The sequence below is a fragment of the Frieseomelitta varia genome, unplaced genomic scaffold, assembly GCF_011392965.1.
Source record: "Frieseomelitta varia isolate USP_RPSP 00005682 unplaced genomic scaffold, Fvar_1.2 scaffold_146, whole genome shotgun sequence".
NCBI classification, from domain to species: domain Eukaryota; kingdom Metazoa; phylum Arthropoda; class Insecta; order Hymenoptera; family Apidae; genus Frieseomelitta; species Frieseomelitta varia.
Genome location: NW_025109150.1, coordinates 726,247 through 745,694, shown reverse-complemented (window position 1 = coordinate 745,694; position 19,448 = coordinate 726,247). Strand labels below are relative to the sequence as shown.

General features: G+C 29.1%; 4 protein-coding genes across 12 annotated transcripts; 2 read left to right on the top strand and 2 right to left on the bottom strand.

The window, feature by feature from the left end:
* Nucleotides 1-54: 54 nt before the first annotated feature.
* LOC122533437 lies at nucleotides 55-5,046 on the bottom strand. The gene is made up of 4 exons (XM_043663108.1): nucleotides 4,894-5,046; nucleotides 3,683-3,993; nucleotides 1,996-2,276; nucleotides 55-1,838 (listed from the first exon to the last, which is right to left on the bottom strand). The coding sequence occupies exons 2-4, from the start codon at nucleotides 3,763-3,765 to the stop codon at nucleotides 1,261-1,263; spliced, it is 942 nt and encodes a 313-aa protein (XP_043519043.1). The 5' UTR covers nucleotides 3,766-3,993; nucleotides 4,894-5,046; the 3' UTR covers nucleotides 55-1,260.
* Nucleotides 5,047-5,262: 216 nt separating this feature from the next.
* Nucleotides 5,263-6,575, top strand: LOC122533467 (60S ribosomal protein L26). Its single transcript, XM_043663210.1, has 4 exons — nucleotides 5,263-5,412; nucleotides 5,689-5,869; nucleotides 5,993-6,133; nucleotides 6,398-6,575. Exons 2-4 carry the CDS (start codon nucleotides 5,702-5,704, stop codon nucleotides 6,533-6,535), a joined length of 447 nt encoding a protein of 148 aa, XP_043519145.1. The 5' UTR covers nucleotides 5,263-5,412; nucleotides 5,689-5,701; the 3' UTR covers nucleotides 6,536-6,575.
* A 123-nt stretch (nucleotides 6,576-6,698) lies between these two features.
* LOC122533448 (uncharacterized protein PF11_0213-like) lies at nucleotides 6,699-9,922 on the bottom strand. 5 transcript variants are annotated; one of them, XM_043663188.1, is made up of 5 exons: nucleotides 9,831-9,922; nucleotides 8,000-9,676; nucleotides 7,797-7,910; nucleotides 7,059-7,209; nucleotides 6,699-6,968 (listed from the first exon to the last, which is right to left on the bottom strand). In XM_043663188.1, the coding sequence occupies exons 2-5, from the start codon at nucleotides 9,647-9,649 to the stop codon at nucleotides 6,814-6,816; spliced, it is 2,070 nt and encodes a 689-aa protein (XP_043519123.1). In that variant the 5' UTR covers nucleotides 9,650-9,676; nucleotides 9,831-9,922; the 3' UTR covers nucleotides 6,699-6,813. The 5 variants fall into 5 exon arrangements, with proteins under 5 accessions (XP_043519123.1, XP_043519131.1, XP_043519103.1 ...); XM_043663196.1 differs by having other exon boundaries at nucleotides 8,000-9,688; nucleotides 9,831-9,897; XM_043663168.1 differs by having other exon boundaries at nucleotides 8,000-9,688; nucleotides 9,769-9,893.
* Nucleotides 9,923-10,532: 610 nt separating this feature from the next.
* Nucleotides 10,533-19,433, top strand: LOC122533492 (regulator of G-protein signaling loco). Of its 5 annotated transcripts, XM_043663305.1 has the most exons (15): nucleotides 10,555-11,736; nucleotides 11,805-12,410; nucleotides 12,743-13,366; nucleotides 15,352-15,462; nucleotides 15,553-15,777; nucleotides 15,874-16,112; nucleotides 16,212-16,404; nucleotides 16,653-16,862; nucleotides 17,229-17,505; nucleotides 17,602-17,750; nucleotides 17,835-17,918; nucleotides 17,998-18,142; nucleotides 18,300-18,391; nucleotides 18,571-18,832; nucleotides 18,899-19,433. In XM_043663305.1, exons 1-15 carry the CDS (start codon nucleotides 11,095-11,097, stop codon nucleotides 19,120-19,122), a joined length of 4,083 nt encoding a protein of 1,360 aa, XP_043519240.1. In that variant the 5' UTR covers nucleotides 10,555-11,094; the 3' UTR covers nucleotides 19,123-19,433. The 5 variants fall into 5 exon arrangements, with proteins under 5 accessions (XP_043519256.1, XP_043519249.1, XP_043519240.1 ...); XM_043663321.1 differs by lacking the exon at nucleotides 18,899-19,433 and having other exon boundaries at nucleotides 10,533-11,736; nucleotides 18,552-18,678; XM_043663288.1 differs by having other exon boundaries at nucleotides 10,557-11,736; nucleotides 18,571-19,433.
* The last annotated feature ends 15 nt before the right edge of the window (nucleotides 19,434-19,448 follow it).

Genomic DNA, 19,448 nt, shown 5'->3' with positions numbered 1-19,448 from the left:
CTTTAATAGATTCAATATCTATCATATCGTTGAAAATGAAAACGTTGCCGGTGCAATACGATTCATTTATTTATTATTTCTATATAAAATACAGTGTAATCGATAATGTTTATGATTCTGAACGGGTTTTTTATCAATAACACAAACTAATAATTCGTTGGCCGATTGTACTACAACAGTATAAGATTCCCGCTATACATTAATAACATCGAACCATTCTTGTATCCATATAAACTTGATTGTACATACACATAGAATCACCTAGCTATTTTCCATAATCCAATTGTTGGAATGTCGGGAATAATATGCTGAGATCAGTAGTTAACAACTCCATTATGCTGCATTATAGCAATGAGTTAATTGATACTATAGCCTTTCATATTTAAATGAACTTTATGCTCTCAAATGTAACTAATAACAAAAGCATTTTCATTTCAGCGACTAAATATACTTTATAATTATTATCGTGATCGAAAAATATATTATTATTGATGAACTATTCGATCGATTATACTATAATCACTATTTTTAAAACATTCGTGGATCCCGCGCGTTATAATTTACATGTATTTGTACATATTTCATTTCATCTACTTTTTTTTTTTAAATACTTTTCGAATGACATTTAGATAGGTTTATTTTATTCCAAGACTACTTGCATTGTATAAATATAAGAAATAATATATAAACATATACATACGATTAGTATGATAATTACTTTCCCATCTTTCCTTCCTACTTTTTCTCTAAAAATCTAAAATTAAACAACAGTTAAACACATCGAACGATGAACTGTCCAAAAATAATTATTATGCCTTGTTTTGACAATTATACGCCTTCTTCTTCACTTGAGCATATAAGAAAACTATATTTTTCGATACACGAATTTTTGACTTATATTATTATAATAGAGTTGCGCCAGTTCATGAGAATCGACTTTTACAAAAACAACTCTATTGTTTACACTTTATTAACAACATTCATTGAAAGTCGAAAAAAGAGAAAAAAGAAAGAATAAGCACAAATATATTATTACTAACTGTTAATTATACTAATTGCAATAAAGACATTGCTAAGGGTACATGAAAATGTACTTACACGATAATACACAAATAAAGCTGCGTTTTCTCTTTTATCAATTTTAGAAAACTCAGCAATTGGACAATATCGTGTTTTTTTTTCAACATCCCTCTTTCCAAATTAATTACTAAAAATTAACTAAATTTTAAGCGTAAACGAATAATAATGATTTACATTGTTTTACATTGATGTCGGAGACCAAAAATTCATCTCTCTTAATTCCGATGGTTTTACTTTAAATACGCTCGAGTAGGAAGCTGGTTTTCCAACTGACTTTTCATCGCTTCCTATGTATGTAAGATTTTGCGACGATATGGACTTCTTTCGAGTAAGCGACCTAGGTGGAGCAGTCGCAACTTCTGTGCCTGTTTCGTCTTCTTCTTCAATTTTACCAGTAACGATTTCCCTAGATTGCCCGAAGATGCTTGCCAAAATCCAACTTCCTTGAAGGGATGCACCAGTGAAATATCGGTTTGAAGGAACGCGACGACGAGCTTTCGGCGAACTATTTGGACTGTCTGCTGGTGAAGCGAGTGGAGTAGCTGGTAAAGATTTACTTCCTTTTTTGGGTTGACTGACGGCCTGTTCGGCCGAAAAAGTTTCATGAAATTTGTTAGACATCATTTGACTGGCTACAAGAACAATTGATTTTCCACAAAGTGCTGGCTCGCTATGAAACCCATCATCTACTCCCTGTGATTTTGTAATTTTCGGATTATCAGTTAATGATGTCTTCAGACTTGGTTTAGTTCCGTTTCCTAGGATGCATAATCATTTAATCATAAATATCGAATCACAAAGTGCAAAAAAGAATTTTACTTATTATTCTTCATTGTTTCATGAGTCGCAATAATTGAAAGAGAATTATTAATTACACAAAAAACATATTAGGCAACAATTAATTGAATGAAATACCTTTGCTTATTGTTGAAGTTGGTACAAATGGTTGACAAGGTAAGGGATGTTTGCTGAAATCAATTTCCTGATTCTTTTTCTTCTCTTCAGTAACCTGTTGTTGCGTGTCTTGTACTTTCACATTGTTTGTTGATGAATTAATATTTTGTTCCCCAAAAACTTCATCAATTGGACGATACTCTTGTGAAACCGACGATCGGCTTTGTGTCTTTGGATATCGTATATAAAAGAAACTATCGTCATGAGATGGCGGACTGAATGTTGTATCATCAAAATCGTATCTGCATAACAGAAAAAAGACAAAAGACTGATAATTACAAATTACAAAGGAAGAAAGTAAAATTAGAAGCGAACAGGAATATGTTACTCAAAAAAAAGCTCATCGACTTATAGTCTTTTGTTAGAAGATTTCTTCAGCTTTGGATATCTTTTACCATTAATATATCGTTCTCTTTACTACCAACAGTTTGTCCATAAATTTCTAAACCTTATAATAATCCGTTTCTTAAAAGACATCGAATAATTCAAGAAATAATTTCTCACTTTTCATAACTATTTTACTGAATTCGACACATGTTATAACATGCGTGAACAAAAAATCGTTATTTAATTCTAATGTTAATCGCAATATAGGTTTAGAGAAGAAGAAAATAACGAAAGGGTATAACAAACGCTATGCACTGCACACAGCAAACTATACAGAGTTACACTACTCTTATGAAGAGTGCCGTGAGTCTAAGAATAGCGGGCACAATGTCTATACGACTAACTGCTTATTCGCGTTATATCGCATGTTGGCCAAATTTCATGTATAAATATTTCTTATCTTATATACGAATTTAATCTCTTATTCTATGTATTATGATTAATTTTAAGATATTTAACTCTTTCGCACCATTTTTATTATCTACAATTAGTAAAAATAATTTAATTTTCATTCACATATATTAATTTAACCGTCAATGAAAGAATATACATATACTGACTGTCATTTCTGTATCGGCACAGAATAAATGATTTTAATTAAAAAATTATAATTATCGAGTTCACATTAATAATTTCTTTACGTATGAAATATTGTAAAAAAAGAAAGATACAGCATATAACCCTATGTTACATTTTCTACATTAACCCGGAATTACCCACCTGGGGGTCTAGTGCAGGTATATCCCGGCACTAGATCCCCACGTGGGTAAACCCAGGTTAAAATCGTGTTTCTTTATACTTTACTTAAACTAAATTTCGCGTTTTGTGCTTTTTACTAGACTATGATTACAATAAATGCATTTTCCAGCAGCCAAACGTTCTGACAAATGTATATATGCATATCAAAACAATAAAATATATATGCATATATGTGTATTCTTGTGAAAGATGCTATATTAAGAACATGCATTCATTTTAACCATAATCATAGTTTTAGTTTTACGTGAAATAAAAAAAAATCCAACTGGTTCAGTGGCACGATTTTTGCCTGATAATCATATCAAATAATCAGAGTAAAGAAATTTCTTGTACACAAAAATGTCCTAACAGCAATCAAAAGAATTGCTTTTTACTATTGGGATTGGTTTAAATTTCTTCTATACATTCAGCAAAGAATAATGTTACAAGTCTGCAACTCAGTACAAATAAAAGTTCAACAATTTTATAATGCCAAGATTCAAAGGGAAACAGAGAAATATACCTGCTTTCGGTTCGTCCTTTCATCCATTGTGGCAAAGATATTCCACCGCTGAGTATTCTATCCTGTTGTTTCGTAGAACTCATTTTTAAAATTCCAATAAAAAAAAATACATTCAATTCCTTTTAAGTTTGCCTGTTCGCTTGTGTTTTTTTAATTTTTTTATTTTTATTTTTTTACTTTTTATTTTTTTTTAGTAGATCATGCTTTGAGACATCCGATCATGATTCGAATATCCGAAACTTCAAAGTCGTAATCTTTCAAAAGTTTTTGATAGAAAACGAATGGTCTCCTAGGCACGTTGTTCTAGTGATCTATAACACGAACAAATAATGAACGAGCGCGTTTGCATGATAAATTTGATTTTATTAAACATTTTTTCATTCTAGATATGTGTCAGATTGGACACATAAAAAATATAGTTGCAAAATATATATATATATATATATTGAAATATCATAGGAGAGGAAGATAAAGCGATTATTTATAGAGTAAAAAATCTCTCTAAAGGATAACTGTCATTTACACAATAAAGAATCTCTCTAAGTATAACTGTGATTTACATAGTAAAGAATCTCTCTAAGGATAACTTTGAATATTCAAATTCCCATTCAAAAAATGGGAAATATCCTCTTAAAAATAATTTTGAGTACTCAGAAAAAGTGTTAAAAGATATTTTTAGAAAATATCAATTTACCAATTGTTTTCTTGTTACATCTATCCTCTTATCTTCACTAAACTTATAATGATTTTTATGATTAACCAATAGTGCATTTTGCATATGTAATATACATATGCATACATACATTTTTATATTTTTCTTCACTCTTTTTTTCTCCTTTCCTCTAAAAAAATATATTTTTATCGCGATGTCTATAACATCAGTATTAAAACATTTCCTTCCAGAAGAAAACTTTGTTTTGAATTGTTTGCCAAAACAGATGATATACAAGCAGATTATATTTCGAAAATGGCGGAAAATGTAAATACAAAGAGCAATCTGATATTAAGGAATTAATATCTCATATAAGGAAAATTTTATATATCCTAGAGTACAGACTTTATAATGAATTACAAAGAATTACATGAAAAAAATAATTACTTTTACAATTTATTGTTAATTCTCCTATTTATTCATTGAAATACATCATTTTGCAAATTGAAGTATAAACGAATATATTTTAATCAAAATAATATGTACATCGATTACTTACTTGTTTTCTATGATATATTGAATACTTTTGCACAATTAATAACCCCATAATTGCGATATTTTTGCAAAATTTTGAAAACACTAATATCGTAACTCAGAAACTATCCACCATTTAATACGAATAAATTCTCGTGTCAAGGAATCGGTAATTAGCAACTTCTTTAAAATGAAAAATTCCTATTTATGGAAAAGTGAAAAATAACTAGACTAATAAACAGAACCAGGGAAAATGAAAAGAAACTATATGCATACATTGATGTAGAACATTAAAAGAAAATTATATTTTTCTATACTCAAATTTGATTTATTAAGTATATACATATATCTGATAATTTATAAAATGATAAGTATATATGTTAAAACTTATAAAGATGAGTTTACAACAATATTACTACAAACTTGAAGTGAGATACATTTGATGAATTGTAGAACACTAGACAAGATAAACTTATACTGTTGTAGCATTGGAAAAGCAAGTAAACGTTCTTCCGGTTGGAGTTACGGGTTTGAACTGTTATCGGTAAGTTTATTGAAATCAAAATCGATTTCAATCTGAATTAAAGAAATAATTTCGATAAAGATTTTGTATCAAAATTATATTATTTTTTCTTTGACACATAAATGTGGATATTCTTATGTTTTGAAAACATTGATAGCAATTGCAATGATAAAAGTGACAATAACTAACCTCTAACAGTTTTTTATTTATATTCTAATATATTACATGAGTCTGCTAGAAACAATTTTAGTTTACTGTCATTGATTTAGTGTTATATTGGTAATTTTGTATACACAGGTAACCAACAACAATGAAATTCAATAAGCTTGTTTCTTCTTCACGCCGAAAAAATCGAAAGAGGCATTTCACGGCACCTTCTCATATTCGAAGGAGACTTATGTCAGCTCCTCTTTCGAAAGAACTTCGGCAAAAGTACAACGTTCGTTCCATGCCAATTCGTAAAGATGACGAAGTTCAGGTAAGATGATATTAGTTAAATAATTTTATGAATTATGTAAACATTGAATTAAATATAAAGGTGAGCAATTATTTCATAAAATTTCATTCATTAAAATATTTGTTTATTATTTGTTGTTCAAAGGTTGTACGTGGACATTATAAAGGCCAACAAGTTGGAAAAGTTGTGCAAGTATATAGAAAAAAATTTGTCATATATATAGAAAGAATTCAACGTGAAAAAGCTAACACCGCTAATGTATATGTTGGTATTGATCCATCCAAGGTAAAAGCAATTATTTTGTTTTTAGTATTATTTTAGTATATATCATTAAATTTCAATAAATGATGACTTAAACCATTCACATAGATTAAAGCATAATGCTTGTCAATTTCACTGATGTACAAGGGTTCTCCTTTATATCTATGAATCTGACTTGCTTAGCTTTTTTACTGCAGAAAGATTGGCACTGATATTATAATTTTGCTTTCCTTCCCTTGTTAAAAAATATTTACTATTTTCTAATTTAAATCTTGTTTGATTTTTTAGACTGTTATTGTGAAGCTAAAGATGGATAAAGATCGTAAAAAGATTATTGACAGGAGAAGTAAAGGTAGACTCGCAGCATTAGGCAAAGATAAGGGAAAATATACTGAAGACTCAACTGCAGCCATGGAAACTTCATAAATATAATTTCATTCATAAAATTGAATAAAAATATAATGCTAAAATTTGTGTATTAATACTTTTTTTATTCTATTAGTCATACATTAAAAAGTATTTCATGTATAAAAGTAAATCTTTGACACAAGATAAACGTGAACATATTAAAATTCTAAAATTATTGATAGATTGATAATTATAGAATTATCTATTATCCAATATTTATATTATTAATTGTATTATTAACAGATAAATTTGTACAAATGCATGATTTCTCACTTGTGAGTTATATATACAATATTTTATTCATCAATATTTAAATGCTTTTTCTTAATTTTTTTTTTAAAATTTTGTTCCAATTGTAAGTGCCTCTTCTTTGGGATTACATCATCTTTGATTTCATTAGTTTTTGTAATTTTTCCTTGTGTCACAACACTTGCTATTGGTTTAATGTTTACTGTAAAGAAAAGATAATCAATTTAAAGAAAGATTTACTTTTTTAATAATATTAACTTCAGAAATAGTTACTAATTTATCCATTACATACCTATTTTGTAGGGTATTTTTGAATCCTTTCTACCAAATATAGAAGACATGTTATCTTTATTTTTATGCTTGATTTTATATTTTTCTTTTCCAAGTTTTAATGTGTTTTCTGTTAAAACTATTTTATTTCCTACTAATTTATTTTCAAGTATCTAGGTATAATAAAATAGAAAATTTTTTAATGATAACGTATCATATATTGTGTTAACCAAAAAGTAATGTAAGACTTTTGCAGTAATTTTTTGTTTTTTAACAATAAACATCATTTTTAAACTCATAAATTATTTATTAAACTCACAATTAATTTATTTGAAACCTGTTTATCAAATATAACGTTTAAATTCGGTATAATTCGAAATGTTATGAACTACTTTTGAACTGAATTGAGAAAATATAATTGTTGTAAATAAAATATATAATTTATGATAATATAATACAAAGAAGATACTGAAAACAATCGAGATCAAGTATATTAAAATTCGATAATAATAAAAATTTTAGTTCAATAAAGATTGCATTTTTTACGTGTTATTTACGTTAGTTATGTAGAAAAAAATAATAAAAAGTTGTAAAAATAATGGCAAAGATAAAAAAAACTTATTTTAGATATAACATATAACATTAGATAAACATATTTTAGAATAAAAATTTTTATATCTAAGAAGAAAAGACTATTATTTTATGAATAAAAATCCACGTTACTTTTTGGCATACATACATATTATGATATATAGATTACCGAACGTGGAATTGTAATGAAGGCTTGTTCTTCTTCTTCTTCTATATCTTTCAATGTAAAAGAAGGTTCTGTTGTTTTAGGCATTAAATTTTCCTTTTTTACAAATTCCTGTAACTATAAAAAGAAAAAAGAAATGTTAATAAAAGACAGAAATAATGTAAGAGAGAATAGAAAATTCATAAAAATAAAATTCTAATTTATACATTGTATGGTCTGCCGCATGTTGATTTCTTGTCTACAGGTTGTATCATACTTCCAATTTCCAAATTCTTTTCATTTGATTCTTTTATATTCTTTTTTTTATCAAAAACACAACTTGTTGCATAGTTTAAATCCAATTTATCTTGAGCAAATTTATTAGTAGCAAATGATTGTTTGATATCTGGAGATGAATCTCTTGCAGATCTTTTGTATAGCTTATCTATCATATTTTCAAAAGTAGAATCACTATCTACAGTACTAGAATCACTATCTACTGTTAAATTTAATCTTCCAAATTGTGATAATTGTATTTCAGTTGAATGAAAAATATCATCTTGTATCTGCTTTGTTTCTTCTATTTCAACTTTTTCATCACAAGAATTGTTTATGCTTAATTCTTCTGGTTTTGTATTTTCAGTAAATACAGATATAGAGGGTATTATTTTATATTTTCTATTAACAATTTCTGTGTGAGTAATTATGGATTGTGGTTTTTTTGCTTGCATTTTTTCCTTTGCATTTATATTTTCAATTGTATCTTGAAAATACTTTTTTTTGCCTGACATATTGTAAGTTTCAGATTTCAGATCATTATCACTGTTTCTCAAATTATTCAGTACAGAAATAGTACTCGATGTATCTTGTTCTTTGTCTTCGATTTCATTGTTAGATATTTTATGAGTCTTTCCATTTTCTAAACATTCTTCTTCTGTATCTTCATCAATACCAGAGTCTTTTGGTTGGTATGTATTACTAATAATTAAGGTCTCATTCATAATTGTTTCTGTAATATTGGAATTTTGTTTCATCTGATTAGAACAATTTTGATCAAAAGGCATATTTTCATCATTAATATTCTGAATTTCATTCAAATTATCTAATGAAGCTGGCAAATCTTTTAATGTTTTAATGTCAGAACTGTTAAGTGTTTTATAACAATGATTTTCATCTGACTGAAGTTCTTCATTGATATCATTTATCCACAAAGAATTTGATTGTTCTGATTCATCATTATTGTTTGTTACCTTTTGTACTACAGTTGCAACATTTGTTTCATTTTTTATGGGCAGTTGGTTTTCCTTTTGTTTAGTACAGTTTATTTTAGTAAGTGTATTCATCTTATTCTGTGTATTTTTTTTAACATTATTTGTTGCAGAAGAAGTTTCATTAATATTATCATTATCATATATAAAATTATTTGCATTTGATTTTCTTGTCAAAGAAGTGTTTTCAGATTTAACAACTCTTTGCCATCCTAAAGTTATAAATGACGTCCGTTTAAATTTTTGTGTAGATTTTCTTCTAGGGCTTATATTGTCATTCTCACTAATTTTAGATTCCTTTAAAAAATAGTTGTTTCTTTTTTCAGACATTAGTTGTGTATAATTGGCTAAAGAATTATCATCTTCACTAAAACTAGCATTATCTTCAGTTTCACTATTATCTGTCAAACATCGAAGAATTGAAGTCTTTATTTCAACATATTGCCTGTACGATTTTAAGTTTTGAAGCTGTTTAATCATAACATTCATAGCTTTATTTCTGCGAGATAATTTTTTAGATGGTACTAGTTTATGCGTCAAAGAGGAATCTATCATTCTGTCAGCAACTGTATTTGGTATTATGTTCCATCTAATTTCGCCAGATTTCATGATGTTATCCTTTCATTAACCTAATATCTGTAACATTCACTTTTTATAAAATATTATTTTTATTTAAAAGCAATTGATATTTTAAATTAATAAGCATAAAAAATGATCACTTTAATTACTTAATTGCAACAACGTTCTAAAATTTATTTACAACAAAAAACAAAATTGACTTGTTTCTCACATTGCACACACGATGCATGTATACCTGTTAAGAAATACATTAGAATTTGGAGGTTATGAAATTTTGTACTCATGTACTATATATACAATTCAAGATTCAATGTTTTGTTAAAAAAAAAAATTCTTAATGAATTCATACATTTCAAGTCACAGGTCATTGACATTTGATATTTATAATCAGAAGTATTTTTTTTTTATCTTTCAAAACTTGCATGAAAATATATGTAGCTATCTTCAGAATCAATAAAAATAATCGAAACTATATTATAATTGTGAAATTAAACAAAAAGAAAAATATAGAATATAATTGTCAAAATTAATATAAGTTTTTGTAAAACATTCCAATAGGATTTAATGAAGTTACAAACAATATATATATGTCGTAAATTAATTTATGTGTATTTTTCAAAAATATGAGCAAATAAATGGAACAGAAATTATGCACAGTAAGATAAAATTGAATCTGTTAAGAAAAAAAGATAAATAATAAAAAAATTCATTTCACGATATACAATGTTTTTTTTTATTTTTATTATCGAAATACAAAATGAAAAAGAAATGACGTCAAATTGGTAGGCATTCAAGAATTTAAAAACTAACAGAATTCTTATTGTATGAAGATGGGATTCTCTACGAAGGAAGAAAGTGTTTCATTTTAAAATTTTTAATAGAATATGTATTTTGTATACCGGAAGTGTATGGATCGATGGATATAGGTACAAACAATGATGTAAATGAAAGAAAAGTGGAGGGAGTGAAAGGATAGAAATAAAAAAAAAAAGAATAATCAGATTGCCAAAATATTTTGTATGGTTATTCGTGCATTTAGATGCACGAGATAAATATTAGTGTGCGTTTCGATGATAATAATAAAGATAAAAAGATATGTAAAATATTTTGAAAAATCGTTTTGAAGTTTGGTCATACAGTACATAATAGTGTGAGAGAAAGAGGTGTAAAAGCGCAGAAAGAACGCCGTCAAGAACTGCAGCATAAACGGTCGAAATCAATTTCAAATAGGTATTGATTATAGATGATCTACTGAGTCGGTGCGATAAAGAATAAAAAATTATTCGACTTTCATGAGTTTCGCTTATTCTTCGGAAATCGGTTGAAAGGGACTGGTAGAAATAGAATTTAAAGCAAAATGATTCGAGAGTTTTTTTTTGGAACGTGAAAGTATTAGGTAAATGATTAACCTCGACTGACAATTCAGAAGTATAAGTTGATACTTGTATGGAAATTGATGAAAAGAAAATCTAAGAATGCACCAAAACAGAAAGAAAAAAAAGCGAGTGAATTACGGTGTAAGAGCAGTCGAGGTATTACGTGGAATGAAGGGATTTGGTTTTACGATCTCTGGACAACAACCTTGCATATTGAGTTGTATCGTTCCTGGAAGTCCAGCAGATATCGCTGGATTAAGAGCCGGCGATTATTTAGTATCTGTCAATGGTCATAATGTTAGCAAATTGCCCCATGACGATGTTGTGCAATTAATTGGCCGTTCAAAGGGTATTTTAAAGTTACAAATAGCTGAGAATTATTACTCCGATTCGTCTGATGAAGAGGGAGTGACAGCAGTACGCTGCAAACCCAAATACATTCATAAACCTCGCGCAAGTAACATGGGAGCACTGCAATTGCAATGTAGAGTTGCTAAAGTTGTACGAGACTTACAAAGCGGTGCTATGTTTGATGTAGCAGGGAAAACACCGCCTGAACTACAAAATCATGGAACTTACTGCAATTTACATTATCATTGGGATATGTCTAGTCCTCTTCCACCACCACCACCGCCAGCTTCTCATAAAAGAGATTCTGAAAAGATAGTACATAGAACAGTTGTTGGTTACCTTGGAACTATAGACATTCCAAATCAATTGCATCCATCTTGTATGATGCAGGTAACACATGGTTTTAATATTCGTTGATCGTTCAATACAGTTTTACTAATCTTTATTTATGTTTCTAGGTGTTAAGAAAGTGTATTAAACGATTGAAAGCTGAAAAAAGAAATCCAACTACAGTATTGCTAACCATACATGTGGCAAATATAAAGCTAACCAATTCGGAGAATCGTGTTATAGCAGAGTATCCGTCCTATAGAATAATATTTTGTAATTCTTTCTCTGAGCAAGATAAACAGTATTTTGGAATATTGACGAAATCTGTTAAGGATAAAGAAAATATTGTTTCAAATTCCTGCCATGTTTTTACAATTTACTATAAATTGATTGATCATATAGTACATTCTAGTGTATGCAATATATTTGGATTTACATGCACCAAAACTTCTGAGCTAAATGTATGTCAGGAATTTCCAGACAGTTGTAATAGTCTGATTGGTGCTATACAAACATTGTACATATCAGATTCAACAGCTACTGATACAAATCCATACAATGAAATGCGAAGACATCAAGAAACTGCTTCACCACAACCAAGCAATATAAGTACATCAACAGCTCATTCGAGTAATAGTGATTCTGGAATTGGTTATAAAGATGATTGTACAAGTCGTTCAGATAAAAATATACAAAATATTCCCCGAAGAAGATGTCCAACTTCAGAATACAGGGTATGTTAATTACAATGTTCGTCGTACTTAATTCAATCAATTATAATATTGCAAAAGATTGTAAAATTTACATTTACAACATTTCATAACTCAGTAAGTATATATTGAAATCTATGTAGTCTTTTTCTTGTTATTTAAAATATAAAATTTCTCTGTATGTAATGATTGTAATATGTGAACTATTCAATTCATTATGATCATAAAAAAAAAGAAAAATATTTGGAATATATAGTAGAGTTTAAGAGTTTTACACCATAACTATAATTATCTTAAGTTGAGTAGTTTTCTTTCTATTTCATGAAATGTTTTTAATTAACCTGATATGTGTTTAGGATGCGTGTGAATATTCGTCAAGATCATACGGTAACGAAGCTGTAGATTTAAGATTAACGGTACGGGCTGTATCAAACTCATGTTGGAATGAAGCAAATAAATTGAATATGTGCAAAGATAATTTAGAATTGCCTCGTGAAAGTGTGATTTTTAATGATTTTTGCAATGGAATGAATACGTGTACAGAAACGATCGAAAATTCTCGGATGAATTCTGACATACAAAAGGGAACGAAGAGGGGGGACTTGCCCACCTGCCCATTGCCATCTGCTTCAACAGTTAAGCAGGGGTTGCTTAGTTCGTCCGTTTGCACCACCGCGATGCTACACGGTTTAAAAGATCCTGTTGAGACATCCGATGATTCCGCAATTAAATCCCAACGATTGTTGGGATTTACGAAATTAGCGGAATCGAAAGAAATTGACATACCAGATAAATTTAGTCCAAAAGTCTTTTCTGGTATTTCCAAATCTTTAGTACATAGTTTTGAAGATCTTAATACAAGCATGGATTATGTTCGACCGCTCTGTCAAACTTATTCAGATAAATCGGATAATTCACGTCCTTGGGGAAGCTTGCAAGAAATTCGGAATGTTGGAACCTGTGTGCAGAATATCTGTTTGGTAAGAGATTCATATTTATTTCTTCCACGTTCAAATTTAATTTAATTAAGTGAACCTTAAAGTGAATTATTAATTTATAATTTGAGATTATTGCAATAAAACGAAAAAAAAGAATACAAAGAGAAAGAAGAATATTTGCATTAAGTGACAAAATAATAGAGAAAAAAGAAGTATGGAAAGAAGAGGGGATGTACGAGTAAGCGAGTGAATCGATGAATGAGTGAGCGAGGTAATATATGAATATTACGTACGAGTAAGTGAGTAAGCAAAAGAAGGAGAGAATAAGAAAGAATGTATGTGATGGGAACTAGAGTATCATATTTCGGTTCGATAATTTTATAATTTTCTTAATGAAATAACTTCACGTAAGAATTCAAATAAACAGATAAATCAACAACTAAGATATATTTAATACAAATAAACGAAGCTACCGACAGACAAACCGACCGACCGACTGAGCACTTTGAAAAGGAGAGAGGGAAAGAGAGAGAGAAGGAAATGAAGTACGAGTGAATATACTCGTAGTGCACATGAGAGTGACATGTTAGACACGAAATAAATGTGATGCTGTCGTAATGGTTATAATGTTGATTAGTGTTAAACTAATTATTTGAGAAAATTAATTGAATGATCGCGCGTGTAAATTCGTCGGTTCGATTGTAAGAAATCGATCGATTGGTCGATCGCGTCGGTTGTGTCGGTATACGTCGTGTTTGGCTCTGACCATTGAGTTGAACAGACACCGTGCACGGAATCTTAATTGTCAACGGTGCATCGTTGCAGCTGGGCGGAGCCCTTATTATTACGTGCATAACGCGATCTTATTTTAATAAGCTAATTTTGAAAAATTTTTAATTCGTTTATTGTATTATGTTTGTATAGTTATTTTTGTTTTTCCTTCGATAAATGGGATCGTTACGCGTATACATGAAGGAATACGATCTTCGATCACGACATGGATACCGTGGTGAAATCGGTACGTACGATACGAGACGGTTTTATGAAATTGCTGAGGGATTGTATATATGGATTCTAGTTCAGTGTGTAATTTTTTCAAAGTTAACTGTTTATAGTAAATAAACAAGTAACAAAGTGAAATCGGAGCACCTTATTCTTATTATTTTATAAATCAGGACAGAAAGTGAAATTTTAATGATTTAATTTATGATCAATAGTCGACAATGTCAAATCGATGTTGATATGTTTTATATATATATATATATATTCTTTCAGGAACTAATTATGATAACAGTAATTATTTATGATTTAGCATCCTCTTCAATCGTTTTTCAATTATATTTTAATTAGATCCTATCGATCATTTGTGATAGCATGTAATTGTTTAAATCTTATCAATGAACTATATATATTAGATGAATGACTCATATATGTGTGGTTGTACATTTTGTTGCTATTATGAAATGGGGAGGACATAAAAAAATATATTAAAAATTATTATTATATTTTTCAGTTTTGCTTTGATTTTTCTTCTTTGGTGTATTTTCCTATATTAAAAGTATATAAATATGAGGTACTCCGCAATCTTTCTTCTTTCTCTCTTTTTATTCTTAAATTTATTCATAATTATAAATATGTAACATTTTTTAAATATATACACAGTTAGTTATTTAAGCATAATATTTGTAGCATACTGTAGCATCAAGATCGAGTGAATATGCAAAAGACCATGAAGTTATATTGATAAGCAAATTAAATGTTACATAATAACTGATATTAAAGATTGTGTAAAGACAATAATTATATCTATCGTATATTTCTTTTTATTTCTTGATTTATTTTTAACTGGTATTTGTAATATTTATAATATTAGTAATATTCTCAGTATTCGCAATATTCGCAATATTCATAATGTTCGTATAAAGTTGATGGCGCACGCGCTCGATCGTTTCCCCTATGAGTCGTTTAATCCCATTTAACGACGTTACCAATAAAATATAATTTTTTTTAATGCTTCTTTAATACAGCACGGTAGTACACAATTATGCGATAAAAATACTGATTGTAAAAATATACATGCATGGGCCAATGGTTTTGAAAAATTATTGGAAGATCCAAAAGGTTTACAAACATTTGCGGTAAGATCCTTCAATTAATTTTTCTTTGTTATTGAATAAAGCCACGTTACATATTTTTCAACATCTTTTTTATTTATTTTATTTTTATAGGAATTTCTGAAAAAGGAATTTAGTCATGAAAATATTTATTTTTGGGCTGCTTGTGAGAGATACAAAGATACTAAAGATGTTATTACAAGACGGAAGTTGGCAAATCAAATTTACCAACGTCACTTGTCCTCTACAGCAGCTGAACCTGTAAATGTCGATAGCCATGCAACAGGTCAAATAACACAAGAACTTCTAAGCGAAGCACCTGCTGATCTTTTTTTGCAGGTGTACATCACATGTTTTTTATTCTTCTTTTCAATTCTGCAGTTGTTTTTATTATTATCAATGTTATATTAGTTCTATATTAATAGAAATTGTTAGTTTGTATTTTATTTTCAGGCTCAAAAACAGGTTTTTAATCTAATGAAATTCGATAGTTATCCAAGATTTTTAAGATCTGATTTATATCGTCATTGTGTAGAAACAGGAAATTCCATAATTGGAGCAGAAGATTGTGATTTAAATCTTACCAGTTCTTCTAGTGTAAAGTTAAAGAAGAGTCACTCAGATGCAGAAGATCGATGTAGAAAATCCATTCTTCCATGGAATAGAAAAAACAGGTATTGATGATAAATAGTATATAATAAATGTTAGTTGAAAGTAAGTGTTAGTAGTATATATTCATCAGTGCATCATCAAGTATAATAATATCTTTTTAGGTCTAAATCAAAAGATCGTGGCGAATCTGAATACAATAAAGGTCCTAATAGAAATGAGACTATATACAAGAGTTTTACAACTATGAAAAGAGAAACAGAAGGTAATAACAACGATGACAGTATTTCTATATCTAGCAGCAGATCTTCATTAGCATCATGGGATTTGGCATTAAGGCAGTCATTTCACAAACATGTAAGTGTTCTTCTCTCTTCTTTTATATTGTGATTAAACATAAAGAAACTGTTCGGTAAAGCAATTATATCAAAGGGAAGTATATATAAGTTTAACTGTTGTATGTGTTAGTTTTATTTGCATTGCAAGTGTGTAGTAGATACTCTGGTATTGCAACTATGCGAAGATGTTTGTTGAAAACAAATGTTAGTGTTATTAAGCACACAATCAATTTCAAACTACAAAGTTGTTGTATCTATAACTTGTAGTCTTTCTCGTCCTATGAAGGACAGTCGAATGAAACGAAAGAAATTCGTGCTAAATGTACTGGATTATGTCGGGTAATATTACCCGATGGGTCGACTACAGTTGTGCCAACTAGCCAAATGGAGAGTATTAAAGATGTGGTTACACGCCTCCTTGATAAAAGAGCTCTTCGATATTCTAACTATGATGTTCTAATCCTAGCTACAGACGAGGTTTGTGATTTCTTGTATTTATTTAATGCATCTTTTAAGACTGCTCAAAAGTAATAAAATAATCGTTGATGTTTGATATGCTATGTATAAAATGTGTTTCTTTCTTGCACATAGTGTGAATGCAGTAAGGATTGTGGGAGATTATTGTCATGTGAGAATTGTTATGCATGTATTTGGGAGCGTTTGTATTTGGGTATATTTGCATTAAATTTAACATAAAATATAATTTGTAATCTGGTATAAATAATTTGAAACGTCTACTTATTATATTTCTTATTATCTACATATAATATAATATTATCTACATATAATATTAATACATAATGTTAATATCTAATAATAATTAAAAAATTTTTGTGTCTTCAGACTATAGATACGAAATATCCATCATCTGTACTGGCTGGTCAAGAGGTGGAAGTTGTACCAACGAAAATATTGAAAGTAGATTTACCTTCCCGGCGAACGATAACTGTGATTGCACATAAAGGCAGAACTCTTAAAGATGTATTGAGGCCACTCCTAAATAAGTATGGTTTTAATTTAGAAATAATTACTGTATGGAATGAAAACCACCGCATTAGTATGGATATACAAGCTATTGATGCTCCTGCAAGACTGGTTTTGACCAACATAAAAGATCAAGGTAATGAAGATGTTGAACTATAATAAGATTTTTAAAAGTTATTAAAACGTTAAATGCCTTTTGATGAAAATAATTTGAAGAAGAGTATTTTTGTAGATCCACAAAAGGAGTTAAATACAATTAAGTACGTACATGATGGATCAAATTCTCAATCCACTCTAGATGAGATCACAAATAGAGTATTTGAAGAACTTTTGGTGGGCAAAGGTTCAAGTAAATATCATTATAATGATGGTTCGTGTAAGGTAATAAAATAATTTGAATTAATTGGTTCAAAATTTGTTGCTTTTATTTATGATTTCATTATTTATCATTTCATTTTTGAATAGTCTGATGATCAACGTTCGGAAGGTTCCTCTATTTTACCAAGCAAATTTTTTCTTCGAGATTCTACAATGCATGGAAAGAAGAAGGTATGATAAAATATCTTTGTATTCAATGTATTACTTTTCAAAAATGATTTTCATATATTTTTATATTTTAATGTTAAAGGGAGGAAAACCTAAATGTAACATGAATGAAAAAACTAATACGAACGATTATGTTTCCGAAGAAACTACGAAATCTCATCCTCCTTTAATAGCAAAATGGCGGAATGGAGTGAAGCTACAATTACCAGGAAAATTCGACGGTGAAGGTAAATTATATTTGAATATTTGTATAATATTGTTAATACCAAACTTAGTTGTAATACTAGCATTTGTGACTTTCTGCACAATTATAGAATATATATTGTTATAATATTTATATTGTTATATATTTATATATTGTTATAATTGTTATAACATTTATAGATTTATACGAAGGTTTAAAACGAGCACAAAGGTCTAGATTGGAAGATCAGAGAGGCACGGAAATCAATTTTGAATTACCAGACTTTCTAAAGGTAAACAAAACGAAACTTACATCTTTTGAGGTATAGTAATACGTATTTTTCTATGATATCAAACATAAGATTTCACAAAGCATATTGTCAGTTATCGTAGTAACGTAAATACATTTTATTTTTAAAATTTTTATTATGCGATGCGTTTCGACCCTTAAAGCTATGAAATTACTGATCAGAACAAGGAAAATGGTAAGCCGACGGATCGCAACAAAGTTCGGAGACCTAGGATAATATCTGCCAATTGCGAAGCAAATGCCAAGTTTTATAGTTCGATTCATGAACGACAAAACTGTGGACATGATCAAAATACGACGACAACTACAACATCAATAACATCGATAACAACAACATCAAACACAACTAAGACGTTGGCTTTAGCAAAGAATGGAAATCTTGATGAACGATTCCACGTATTTGCTACTGGAAAGGAGTTGCAGAGTAAGTCTTCAGATAATTCGTTCATATTAGATACAACTTTGATGGACGGAGATCGGACCGTTTTAGAAAATGGATCTTGCTCCCGAACTACTGCTTTGGATTCTTTTGATACTCAAGGCAACTCGCTAGGTGTAAAATCATCGAGACCTCCACCCCTTCCGCCAAAGCCAAAAAATCTTATAACGTGTGCAGCAAAAACTGGATATATCGTGTCTTCGAAATCTTTACCAAAGTCTAATCGTGCCGTTTCTTTAAGTCCAACCGAATTTACTCGGAAAAATATTTTATAACGTGTTACATTGAAAAAACGACAGTCATGTGTCACATATTTTCGTATCTAGTGTACGAAATGTACCACAAAATGAGCGATCATGTCTTCTAATTAATTATATATGTAATATAAAGTTATATACAAAGCAAAATGTTGGTACGAAAAGATTTGTATTTGTAGTATTATTATTGTAGAACTATGACGATTATGAGTACAATTATGTATTATTGCACTTCGTCTCGATTGGTAAGGTGCCCGATCCTCAAAGATATCTTTATACACAATGTATTTTTAATCATAAAAATTATATCTATTTATGATGTTTTTACGGTACAGCTGTTATTC